Here is a 13268-nt window from a genome sequence, read left to right as displayed (position 1 = left end):
TGGCCCGTGATATGGGTACAACATGCATATAATGTCCTGGAGTGTATGTCCTCTGTTGCAATGCCATGTAAATATGTCATGCCTTCCTGTTTTTCAGTACCTATTCCATTCATGATAACATGTTTTCAAATTCAAGTACTGGCATTCTACTCTATCACAATGCCATCTGCTTAATTTGGACATCATGCTTCTGAATATCTTATGCATTGTTATTCATCAGTACGTACTTCATCTGTCTACCATACCATGTTTTTTTACATTGAAGTGTTGTTCTAGTGCTCTGTTGCAATGCCATCTTAGTTTCCCAATCATACACGTGTATGTTGCCTTAGTTTTTTCTGTACATATTCCGCTAGCATACAGTTTTTCATTCAACTAGTGTTTTTTACTGTGTTGTCCTGTCGTATCCCTAGCTCTTACACCATACTCCCTCCGTCCGGATTACATGTTGCCGAAATGGATAAAAAAGGATGTATCTAGAACTGAAATACGCCTAGACCCATCCATTTTTTTCGGATGGAGGGAATACATGTCAATATGCCATGCCTTTCTATTCTTCAGTACCTATTCCATCTCTCTGTTGTAGCATGTTTTATAATTGAAGCACCATTCTTCTATACAAGGCATGCAAGGGGAAGACGACTATGTTAGAATCTGAAGGGTTACAAACTAGGTCCTTGCAAAAGATCCAAACGCCAGGAGATAATAAACCAACTCCAGTTTTTATAGATACTGCTCCAGCACAGAGAAACCCAACTCCTACTGATAATAAGCAGATTCCAGTGGCCAAAGAACTAGTCCGCTCCAGTCCAGCAAAAATATGTCAACTCCATTCTAAGAAGCGTGTGCGTATCCATGCATCATGAAATTTTATAGCATGCTGATCATATTTTCTACATGTTTCTTACCCATCTCTCTTTTAGAAAATAAGCTTAACAGATAGAAGAATTTCTGCACTGATATCGTCTGTGAGGAAAGATTCTTGCAGGAATTCTTTGTACTCCAATGCAGATGTAAGTACCTGTTGTATATCACTATATTTTTAAATCAGCATGTATTTTGTTAATCAGCGTGAATCCAACCTTTATCTTATCTAAATTTAGTTGTAGCAAAATGTATGATTAAAGGCCACAGTGTTGATTTTTGTAAGGAAAACTGCCTGGTAGTTTTGCATCCTGAGTTGCATGAGTGTACTATCTCATATCAGTGGGTTTGATTACTTTGGTTCTGCAGTGGGTTTTCAGTGTTTTTTTTACTGTGTTGTCCTTCGTATCCCTAGCTCTTACATCATACTCCCTCCGTCCGGATTACATGTCGCAGAAATGGATAAAACTGGATGTATCTAGAACTGAAATACGCCTAGACCCATCCATTTATTTCCGGATGGAGAGAATACATGTCAATATGTCATGCCTTTCTATTCTTCAGTACCTATTCCATCTCTGTTGTAGCATGTTTTATAATTGAAGCACCATTCTTCTATATAAGGCATGCAGGGGGAAGACGGCTATGTTAGAATCTGAAGGGTTACAAACCAGGTCTTTGCAAAAGATCCAAATGCCAGGAGATAATAAACCAACTCCATTTTTCATAGATACTGCTCCAGCACAAAGAAACCCAACTCCCACTGATAATAAGCAGATTCCAGTGGCCAAAGAACTAGTCCGCTCCAGTCCAGCAAAAGAATGTCAACTCCATTCTAAGAAGCGTGTGCGTATCCTCGCATCATGAAATTTTATAGCATTCTGATCATATTTTCTACATGTTTCTTACCCATCTCTCTTTTAGAAAATAAGGTTAAATGATAGAAGATTTTCTTCATTGGGATTGCATTCGAGGAAAATATCTTGCGGGAATTCTCTGTGCTCCAATGCTGATGTAAGTACCTGTTGTATATCACTATATTTTTACATCAGCATGTATTTTGTTAATCGGCGTGAATCCAACCTTTGTTTGATCTAAAATTTGTTGTAGCAGAATGTTAAAGGCGTCAATGTTGATTTTTGTAAAGAAAATTGCCTCGTAGTTTTGCATACTGAGCTGCATGAGTGTACTATCTCATATCATGCACATTACTGAATTGTAGTGCTGCTCTGCTTGCCCATTCATTCATTGTGTTAATGTGGCTTTCGTATTACCTTACCTGGCTGATGATAGCTGTGCCATATTGTGTTAATTTGGTGTTGGCTAGTTGCCCAAACGTTCGTTGTGCCAATGTTGCTTTCCTATTATCTGACTTGGCCAATGATAGTAATGCTAGTGTCTTAATTTGGTGCAGGCTGCTGAAGATAAGAAGACAAACTCTGAAAACAGCAAGGCAACCCCATTGTTTCTTTACAATAAATCTAGGCCAGGTAATATGCCAATAACTCATGATTAATCTGTTTGGTTCCCCTCCTAATTTATGTTATGATGCAGTGGTCGAGACACTCTCCATTATCAATAATACAAGCCTGCCAAAATCGCCATCTGAATCTGTTCAGTATCCTCTGTCTCGAATGCAACGGAAAAAATGTATGTTTGTGAACCAATTAATGGCTGAAGAATGATGGAAATGGTGGAGGAACCAGAGGTGCAGAGTCGTGCGACACAACAACTGATCAATGTTTTTAGATACAGTGTAGCAAAGCAGCAAGAACTTGCCCACATGCTTATGGGCATCATCCGTGCTGAGGTTGCAGATTGTGACGTTGTAGATCATTAGGTTCTATTCATTTATTTGCAGTGGCATCAATCTTTGATTGCCCAGTGGATGTAATTTCATGTAATATATGTTGGACGTGCAACGTTTTTCCCTGTATGCGTACCTTTGCTTGATCGGTTTTGGTCCTGTGCATAATTTCTCGTCATAATGGGCTCAAATTATCTAATTTGGCCTAAAGACATGTATGAACTTTAGTGGGGCCATTAAGTTAATGGGCCGTTACCAGGCCGAAAGTTAATGGTCGGCCCTCTTAACTCCCGGGTCATTAACAGGCTGACATCGAAGTGGGCAACAGGTGGGCCCAATTGATTTCACGGGCCGTTAACAAGCCGTTACTAAGTTCGGGCTACATATGGCCCAACTATACTGTGGGCCTTTAGCAGGCCAAAAGAGACAGTGGGCTTGTACTGGACCATGTAGAGCATGGGCCGCTAAGAGGCCGAAAGTCAGGTCGTATTGTAAATGGCCCAACTGTATTGTGGGCCTTTAGCAGGCCGAAAGAGAAACCGGGCTGGTATTGGACCATGAAGGGCATGGGCCGTTAAAAGGCCAAAACTCAGGTCCGACTACAAATGGCCCAAGTCATTTATGGTCCGTTAACAGGCTGAAAGGCACACAGGGCCGGGAATTGGCCCAACACTTAAATGGGTCGCTAAAAGGCCAAAACTCAGGTCCGACTACAAATGGCCCAACAGATATATGGGCCGTCACCAGGCTGAAAGACACACCTGGCCGGAAATTGGCCCAACACTTAAATGGGTCGCTAAAAGGCCAAAACTCAGGTCCGACTACAAATGGCCCAACTGCTTTATGGGCCGTCAACAGGCTGAAAGACACACCGGGCCGGAAATTAGCCCAATATTTAAATGGGTCAGTAAAAGGCCGAAAGATGTACATCGTGAAAATTGGCCCATCCACTGAATGGGCCGTTAACAGGCCGAAATCTCATCGGGCCGATATTGAGCCCAAATATCTAGCGGGCTGTTAACAGGCTCAAACTGACGATGGGCTGCAATGGTGTCAAATCTTTAACCGGCCGCTGACGGGCCGAATTGGCACATCTCGTATGGGTCGTGGGCTTAAATGGACCTGACACAAGTAGGCCTTATATGGGCCGGCCTGCTATTTTTTACTGGGTCGGCCTTTTTCACCGGAATGGGCCACTGTTGGGTCGTTCCACGTGTCGACCTATCATAGGCGCCTCCTGTCCAATGAGTGGATGACATATGTCCCAACGGTGAGGCAACACGTGTTTCCTCTGTCCAATGATGATTTTACACGTGGAAAATCCCCATTGGTCTGGGCTGTTAACAGGTTATCGGATCCAAAACCGGACCCGATAGCTTAACGGTGTTCCGTTACGGTGGATGCCACGTGTCGGTCACCCTTGACGAAAGCACTTCTGTGACGCGCGATTTATCGTCATGGAAGTGGACACTTCCGTGATGATAATTTTGATAATGTCATGGAACACTTCTACGACAGCACAGGTATGACTATCTTGATTCTGTCATAATTTGTCATGGATGTACATGCATGACAAAAAACGCGACCTACTGTGACAAACACGTATCATCACGGACGTGTCTTTTTTTTGTAGTGAGAGTCTATTTCTATCCCTATCTTACTAGCTACTGCAATGAATTTAGGATCAGAAAAGTGTTCAAAGGAATTTCTAAGAATATTACCTTTGCTGTTTTTCTTTTCAATCTCCAAATTCTGCACTCTCTTGGTATTTATGGCAATTTCCAGCATTGATCTATCCCCTGTATCAACTCTGCTGCTTTTCCTCTGAGCTTGCGCTGGTCCCCATTTGTTGTTTGGCTTTGGGTTGTCTTGTTTTTCCATCACCACATGTGAAGCAAATTGTGGGCCAAAAACCACCTCCTCTTCCTCAGCTATGTTTTCCACCACAGAGAGAATGTTTTCCATCTCATCCTCATCATCCATCATTTCCATTTCTTGAAGGAGATTGTAGCTTTGCCCTATGGTGATGGGCTCTTTCAGCTGTTGCAGGTAATTGAGCACCTTTTGTTTAGAGCTTTGGTTTGAATTGCCACCAGTAGATTTGCTACTTTACAAGGAGTGTGATGATCCTGTCCCAGTTGTCCCTTTTTCCTTGGTGGTTTTCCCCTAGGTTAGATTCAGTGTTTTTGTCCTCTAGATCCTCATCTATGGGTTCCTCTATGTCTGCCTCCTCCACAGGCGGTTCCACAGTAATTTTTATCTTGAAAAGGTGGTCCCCAATTCCAAATAGTCTATCAGGGGGATTTTTGTATGGTCTTTACATCTGATCTTGATTCCGGCAGTTTCAAAGAAGGACTTGAAGTTTCCAAGCCAATCCACATCAATGAGTCCCAAACACTGATGCAAATTGTTCCAGGACAGCCAATTCAGCCCAGGCTGGGGCAATCCCTTCCAATTGAAGCCATACTTTTTGGAGTTCACTGTAGTGTTCCAAAGTTCCTTTCCAGACCTCTACATTCACGGTGACCCCTTCCATTTCAGGCAGGCCAAATAGTGGGTACCTAGCAACACTTTCTACTGGTATGTGAGGAGGGAACTTCACTAAGAATGTCCATTCGTCTAGTTTTCTGATCTGCCAAGTCCAGTTTGTCTTGTATATCAGAGAGAAATTGTGTCCTAATTCCTGCTTGTTGACTTGTCCTGAGTCCACATAGACCAAGCCAACATTCCTCCTTGCCCCTATGTGTTGATCATCCACATCTGGTATATCAATTTGGTGGTATCCTAGGCCAGGGGCTCCACTGCCAACAAATTTAGCTGGATTCCTTGGTTTCCTTCTCACTAGGCATTCTTCCATCTTATGTGTCACCACTTTGCAAATGAAACACACATGAGGATTGGGGCAGTTTGTCTTGTGATGTCCAGGCGCTCCACAACTATAGCAAATCACATCAGCATATTCAGTAGCTGCCACTTCATCTGGCTTAGGGAAAGGCTGCTTGTTTTTCCCTGGATTCCTCCCCTTCTTCTGTTGACTGATATTAAATCATGTATGTCCACTCTGCTCCTGGCCCTGATTCTGCAACTTCTGACCAGTGTTTTGGGTATTCTGCTTTCCCAGTTTTTGGTTCCCCTGCCTTCCTTTCTGGTGTTGCTCAACAAAACCATCAGAAGCTCCTTGTTCCTGATGTTGGTTTCCTCCCCATGCCCCAGGCCCTCCTCGCCACTGATTCATCTGCGGGGGAGGAGGGAAGTAGGCTCCTGAGAATCATGGCGGCGGGATCTGTGGGCCCCCTGGGAAGCCAAAACCATACTGGAACTGAGGTGGTGGTGGACCAAATTAGGGGTCGAATTGTTGCAAGTTACCTGTGGGCGGAGGATCTACTTGCTTGTTTCTAGGGTTTCCTCCCCTTCCTCTTCCTCTACCCCTCCCCTGATTATCAGCCATAACTCTGATCTTCGCACGGAGCTCCGGATCGATCCTGATGTGGATGGCCGAGGTAGATAGGTCTGACAAATCAGATGCGAAGGAGCGGGTGGAGTGGTTGTGGGTGTGGATGAGGCTCTTCTTGATACAGACCGGGAGAGGGGGTGGTTTGGTGAAGCCATCGCTCTCTGAAAGCCACAGCTGTCCAAAATGCTCTCTCGTGGCCAGGTCGTCTTCCTCCCTCGTCCCCACCACTAGGTCCGCGATGCTCGCGGCCCCCACACCACGGTCCCTGCGGGTGGGGCTGTTCCCACGGCGTAACAAGGGAATTCCCCAACTATGACCACAGGTTCAAAATCCCGGCGAGCCACCGTTGGATCCGGCGGCCGCGACGCTTGTTGCCCCTCCGAGAAATCGATGCGACGGCGGGCTGTGTTGTATTCCCCCGCCCAACGAAGAGGAGTCGCGAACTCAAATCCTGGTGTCCTTCCTGGAGAGCTTGGGGTCCGAGGCAGAGTGGTGGCGCAGCTCCGAGGCGACTCCGTCATGGGAGAGGATTCTGCAGAGACCAAAACGCCCTCCACTTCGCTTGTTGCTCTGGCAGGTGCGACGTGGTCTCTGCTCGCGCCCAGTCGACCACCTCCTACGGGGAAGCAGCCGGCCCCGGCATCATGCGGGCCATCTCCTCCTCCGACACCTCCACGCAAATCCGTGTGACTAGCTTCCTGAGCGAGTCTTTGCTCCCTGGCCGCCGCATCGATCTCGACATCCTCGCACGATGCTCCTCCTCCATCGCCCTCTCCTCTGCCGGAATCCCTCCTTCTCCGATGTGGCGTCTCAGATCTGGAATTTTGTTGCGCCCCCTCATCAGCACAGGCGGGAGATAGTACGGTTGGTGGTGAGGGCAAGGTGGTGGAGGCGGGAGTGGGAGCTGTGGAGTCTGGGTGCGGCGGCCGTGGGGGTGGCGGATGGGACGACTGCGGCGGTGCGCGGCGGCAGCGGTGGTAGGCGGAGGATGCGGCCATCCGGGTCGCTGTGTCGGATCTGAATATTCCGTAAGAAGACATAGTTGTTCCTTGATCTAATACGAGGAGATCCCCAATGCAAATGAGAGAAGCTAGCATCGCGTGGTAAGCGTGATAAGCAATTCAAAACTATCAACAATGAAAGAAGAGCCGCCAAATCACGGAGCGGACATTTCGTCTTGCCAACTAAACCGATTCATGAGCAATCATATTACGATATGTTCGCTACATCTTCAACTTTAAAGCTACAATTATCCTAAGTGGCACCGCAAAGATAGTACACTTGCACACACCAACAACCACAAAGCTCGTGGTTTCACTAAAAAAGAGTCTTGTGAGACAGATAGAACTGATTCTGTTATGACCGGCATAGGGGCTTAGCCCAGTGGGTTATGGCCCAAGTATCTTAATTAGGGGCTTAGCCCAATTATCTTATCGTATTAGGATCGTTTACTTAAGAGTCAAGTAAACCTCTCTATATAAGGAGAAGAGATGTATCAATCTAATCAAGCAAGAAGCAATCAATATTTGCTCGGCTTCCCTTAAAGAGCCGGAAGACCTAAACCCTAGCCGCCTCCTGCCTTCGCTGCCGCTGCTCCCGTCGCAAGGACGGCGCCATGCCGCCGGCTGCCGCGCACCAGCCCTCGCCCTCCCTCCCCCCTTTCCCCTACAACCTACGCCCTAGATCCGGTAGGGCCCTAGCTCCTACCAATTTGGTATCCAGAGACTCGGGCTCGATCATGTCTTCGTCAACGCCAACGTCGCCGCTGCCAATCATCACCACCGCACCGCTGACCACCGCCGGTTCCCCACCGCCGCCGGCCCCGGTCACCTCCGCTGCGCCGACAACCACCGTTTTCACGCCGGAAGAAGTCACCAGCATCTTGCGGGATCTCGTGACGGCCGTCCAGGGCATCCATCTGTACCTAGCCGGGCCGCCCGCACCTCCGCCGGCTGCGACTACCGCCGCCTACGGCCACCCCGCGCTGCTGTGGCCGTCCCAGGGCGCGCCTGCAATGGGCGGGCCACCGCTGCCGCCGTTCCAGGCGGGGCACCCCAGTGGGCCGCCTTCGCCGCTGCTGCACCTACCCTGGTACTCGGTACCCGCGGCGATCGCCAGGGCCCATCCGTCGTTCCAGCCGCCGCCCGCCCCAGTGCCGTCCTGGCCACAGTGGCCCGCGCCGATTCTCGCGGCGCCATCCGCGCCCGCCCCAGCGCCGCAGTGGCCGCACCGGCCCACGCTCGCCCCAGCCGCGCCGACCGCGCCGCCCGCGCCGGTCCAGCTTCCACCGCCGCCGCCCAGCTCCAGACTGGGCCAGTCCACACCAGGAGGCCTCCCGATCCAGTAGGTCCGGTTTCCGCCGTCACCGTCCCAGATCCCGGCCTGGCTAACCGAGACGTCGCCACCGCCAGTTTACACGGAGGCCGGGGACCCACCGGTACCCACGCTGCAGTCTGGGCCTCGTCCGGCTCCACGGGGGCCTATGACGGTCTCCCCACCGTTGACCGGGCGCCGTCATCATCACTGCTCCGCACCGCCGAGCCGGTCGGCCATGGCGCGCCGACCCAGACGCCACCACGGTTCGCCAAGATCGACTTCGTCACTTATGACGGGACGGAGGACCCGCTTAACTAGCTCAACCAGTGTGAGCAGTTTTTCCGTGGACAACGCACGCTCGCGTCGGAGCGCACTTGGCTGGCATCCTACCACCTCCGCGGTGTAGCCCAGACCTGGTACTACGCCCTCGAGCAGGACGAGGGCAGCATGCCCCCTTGGGAGCGCTTCCGCGAGCTCTGCCTCCTTCGTTTTGGGCCCTCGATCCGCGGGAGCCGCCTGGCGGAGTTAGGCCGCCTTCCCTTCACCTCCACGGTTCAGGACTTCGCCGACTGTTTCCAGGCCGTGGCATGCCACGCGTCAGGCGTGACGGCGCAGCAGCGGGCCGACCTCTTTGTCGGTGGACTTCCGGATCACATCCGCGTGGACATGGAGCTTCAGGGACCCCAGGATATCCAGACGGCCATGTACTACGCCCGCGCGTTCAAGCGCCGTGCGGTGGCCGTCCAGCAAGAGTCACTGTCCCGGGCCACTAGGTCGCTACCCTGGCCAGATCCCGCTCCGGGTCGGACTGTTCAGGCTTCCGCGGCACCCCTCGCCACGACCGCGGCGTGCCCGTTCCGCCGACTCACCTCGGCCAAGCTACTCGAGCGTCGCTGCCAAGGGTTGTGCTTCAACTGCGACGAGCCCTACACGTCTGGCCACGCCTGCCCGCGACTCTTCTACCTGGAGGTTGCAGACTACATTCCGGAGGACGCCGTCGCCGCCAACCTTGCCGCCCCAGCTGTCACGAAGGTGTTTAACGCTGGTTGATCATCTCGAGGAGTTCAGCAAGCGCTTCCCCACCTTACAGCTCGAGGACGAGCTGTTTGTGCAGGCGGGGAGAAGTGTTATGACCGGCATAGGGGCTTAGCCTAGTGGGTTATGGCCCAAGTATCTTAATTAGGGGCTTAGCCCAATTATCTTATCGTATTAGGATCGTTTGCTTAGGAGTCAAGTAAACCTCTCTATATAAGGAAAGGAGATGTATCAATCTAATCAAGCAAGAAGCAATCAATATTTGATCGGCTTCCCTTAGGGAGCCGGGAGACCTAAACCCTAGCCGCCTCCTGCCTTCGCTGCCGCTGCTCCCGTCGCAAGGACGGCGCCACGCCGCCGGCCGCCGCGCACCAGCCCTCGCCCTTTCCCCTCCTTCCCCTACAACCTACGCCCTAGATCTGGTAGGGCCCTAGCTCCTACCAGATTCAAACTTGAGAACACGAGAAGCAAATGATCAACAGCGTACCCAGATGGCAGTGTAAAACTGCCCAGACTTTAACAGGACAATCTGGTTACAAATTTTTCGAACATGTGTGTAGCAACACACCTCACCAGCACTAAAACGTCAAAACAGATCACAAGTAGCTGTAATCAAATTTGCCCATTTCATATTTCAACAAGTCCCCGATAACAAATTTTGCTGCTCACAAACGCCCAGAGCAAGCAAAACATAATACTATTACAAAAAAGGCAAGAGAACATAGCCGAAGCATTACAAACATGTCTAAGAAGTAAACATAAGCTGGAGTAACTGTGCTAAGCCATGTAAATCACCATATGTTTCCATTTTTCAGTTTGACAATTATTTGTGTTTGTGTTTTCTAAGGGATAACTATCACCAGAATCGGGTGACACTACTGCAGGGGGCTTCTAGTCAATCTTAACGGACGAGAAGAGGTAGTGGACGAAGTAGAACGAGAGCAAGAAGCCGATGGCGCCAGTTGACAGCATGATGGCAAATGCCATGATCAAGGAGTAGCCCAGGTAGAGCGTTGCGGAGACTGGCCCGCTCAGGCTCCTGAGGTCGAACACCAGGTAGTTGATGGAGTATAGGAAGACGAAGAACGCGACGGAGCCAGAAGCAAAGAAGGCTTTCCACCACCACTTCCAGTCCTCCACGCAAAGGTGCATGTAGGTCAGGACCAAAGAAACCTCACCACAGACTATGACCAGCAGGAAGAGGACGATGAACAGGAAGCCGAAGACATAGTAGAACCTCCCCAGCCAGATGCTAGAAAGGATGAAGAAGAGCTCAATGAAAAGGGTGCCAAAAGGCAATGTTCCTGCACCGAGCACAAGAAGCCATGAAGGGAACTTGCGCTCAGGGATCTCTCTTGGGATTTGGTTGGTACGGACAGGGAATTCTATGCTTGCAGCCCGTGTGCCTAGCAAGCCTCCAATAAGAGTGAGTGGCACGGAGATGCAGAACCACAGGGCCAAGAGGGTGAAGAAGAGTGAAATGGGTAAAGCTCCAGTGCTCTTCTTACCCCACAGGATGGAGTTCAGCACGGTCAAGATGATGAAAACAATGCCAGGGAAGAAGCAGGAGGTCAGCCAAGCGACAGATTTCCAGCCTTCTGTGGATTGTTTGATGGTCCTCCAGAGACGGACACCAACATATCCAGCAATAATTCCAAGGAAGAGGTAGAGGATGATCATTCCGGTCAAGAGCATTCCCCTGGAAGCAGGTGAGAGAAAACCCAGAGCAGCAAACACGATTGTAACGACTGCCATGCCGGTGATCTGGATACCATCAGCGACCATAACACACAGCAGCTTTGAGCAGCAGGGCTCCCTGAAGACATCACCAACAACAAGCTTCCATCCTGAAAGCTCTTCATTCATCTGAGCTTGCGCTTCTTTGTCCATCTCCTCATAACGCGTCAGATCCCTTCGGACAGTCCTCAAGAATATGACAAACACAATACCAGCCAAGAAGAAGACAACCATCATGGAGTTCATGATTGAGAACCAGTGCACCTTAGCACCGTCCATCTTCAGGTATGCATCCCACCTTGACGGCCACTTGATGTTGCTCTTGACATACTCAACCTCATAGGTAAATGTAATCTGCTCCTTTTCACGGATCACCTGAGATTTCTCGAGCTCCAACGGGCAGTTCACAGAGTCAACCTTCTCATACATCTTGAGCTTGGCCATGGCTGCAGGATCACGCTTCACACTGCAAGGAACAACCTCAAAACCAACAATCTGGAAGCCACTCTTGCGGTCAGACTCAACCATGGCAACACCATCCTCACTCGTGACCACAACATCACCTTGTGCCTGGTAGGGGTGGACCAAAACCCTGAACTTGAGATGGTTAATGATATAATCCTCGCTGCTACCCATCGGGTTGTACCCGACCGGGTACCCGGTCCACTGGATTGTCATCCCATTCTGCTCAGTGAACCTCATGACCGGCAGATTGTCGAGGATCATGTTGACCTGGTACAGATTCCGCGCCCGGTTCTTCAACAGCTCGGCCTGCTCTTTGGTGAGCGGGTCGGTGGTGCAAAGGTACAGCGACTCGTTGACGTTGACGTGGAAGTGGTACGGCGAGTTGTCGATCTGGTCACCCATGAGAACCTCGCCGAGGTTCTCGGCGCTCTTCTTGACACCTTCCGGGGGCTTGCAGTAGGGAAGGCTGTAGTAGCTGAAGGGCAGCTCGGTCTCGATGGACGTGAGCGAGTTGACCTTGGCCGCGATATCTTCACCGGCTTCGTAGGTGTGCATGAAAGTGCCCGGGAGGTAGAAGGCGTCGGCGATGGGGTGCAGGCTCAGGAGAATGACCAGCAGGGAAGCCGAGATCCACCGGACCGACGGCATCTTGGGCAGCATGACGGCACCAAATTCCTCTGACCAGTCAATCTAGAACTCCACCTGCAAGCAAATTGTAGAGAAGAAACACCGATCAATTCATTTCACAGAATCAACATCTTTTTTTTTCGTTGATATAATCACGAGGATATAGCAACAGAACACATAATTAAAGACGAACGCATTTGCATCGAACAGAGTACTACTCAGTTATATAATCGCCAACATGCATGCACGAAATCGAACACAGATGATCTACCAAGCAAGGACCAATACTCCTACACCCGGAGCTGCGGGCCTAACCAGCAACAGAGACACGTAATCGACCGATCCTCTGAAACCGAGAACGATAACCGCCATTCACCCGTAAGAACGAGCATGTTCACGCACGACCAGTCAACAATCCCCTGAAATCAACGACAATAACCAGCGGGGGAAAACGAACTATACCGACAGACAGACAGACAGCCCGACGAGGCGACACGGATCCAGCGCCGGAGGCAGAGGATCCAGATCCGGCCGCCCGGACGGACGAATTACGCAGGGAGGAAGAAGGAAATGGGGGAGCGGAGGAAGGCAGGGGCGCTCACCTCAGATCTGGATCGCGGGGCGAGGACGAGGAGGCGACCCGGGCGAGGTCAAAACATGGACGCTTCCGAGTTCCGACCCCGAGGCCACCCCTCTGGCTCTCTCTCTATCTCTCCGTCCGCCCTCGAGATCGAGGAGGAGAAGAGAAGAATACAGCAGGCAAGTAAACGCTCGGCCGGCAAAATCGAGGCGAGGCCCAGACGCGGCACAAACCCGCCAATCTTATACTGCTAGAGCCACGCGCCACTCGGCGCGGTTTTTGATTTGTTTTCTCTCGAATTCACCGCCCCGTGCCATTTGAATTTGGAGGATATTTGTAGTACTTTCGGGCGAAATTTGAACGTTTTCTAGGTGGGTAGGTCG

At 50.6% G+C, this 13268-nt stretch overlaps 1 protein-coding gene across 1 annotated transcript; it reads right to left on the bottom strand.

Moving 5' to 3' along the window:
- Positions 1-10079: 10079 nt before the first annotated feature.
- On the bottom strand, positions 10080-13195 carry LOC109735638 (transmembrane 9 superfamily member 12). The gene is made up of 2 exons (XM_020294853.4): positions 12908-13195; positions 10080-12380 (listed from the first exon to the last, which is right to left on the bottom strand). The coding sequence occupies exon 2, from the start codon at positions 12336-12338 to the stop codon at positions 10368-10370; it is 1971 nt and encodes a 656-aa protein (XP_020150442.1). The 5' UTR covers positions 12339-12380; positions 12908-13195; the 3' UTR covers positions 10080-10367.
- Between the last annotated feature and the right edge of the window lie 73 nt (positions 13196-13268).

The sequence above is a fragment of the Aegilops tauschii genome, chromosome 6 (assembly GCF_002575655.3).
Source record: "Aegilops tauschii subsp. strangulata cultivar AL8/78 chromosome 6, Aet v6.0, whole genome shotgun sequence".
Classification (NCBI taxonomy): domain Eukaryota; kingdom Viridiplantae; phylum Streptophyta; class Magnoliopsida; order Poales; family Poaceae; genus Aegilops; species Aegilops tauschii.
This window is presented reverse-complemented; position numbering and strand designations above follow the sequence as displayed.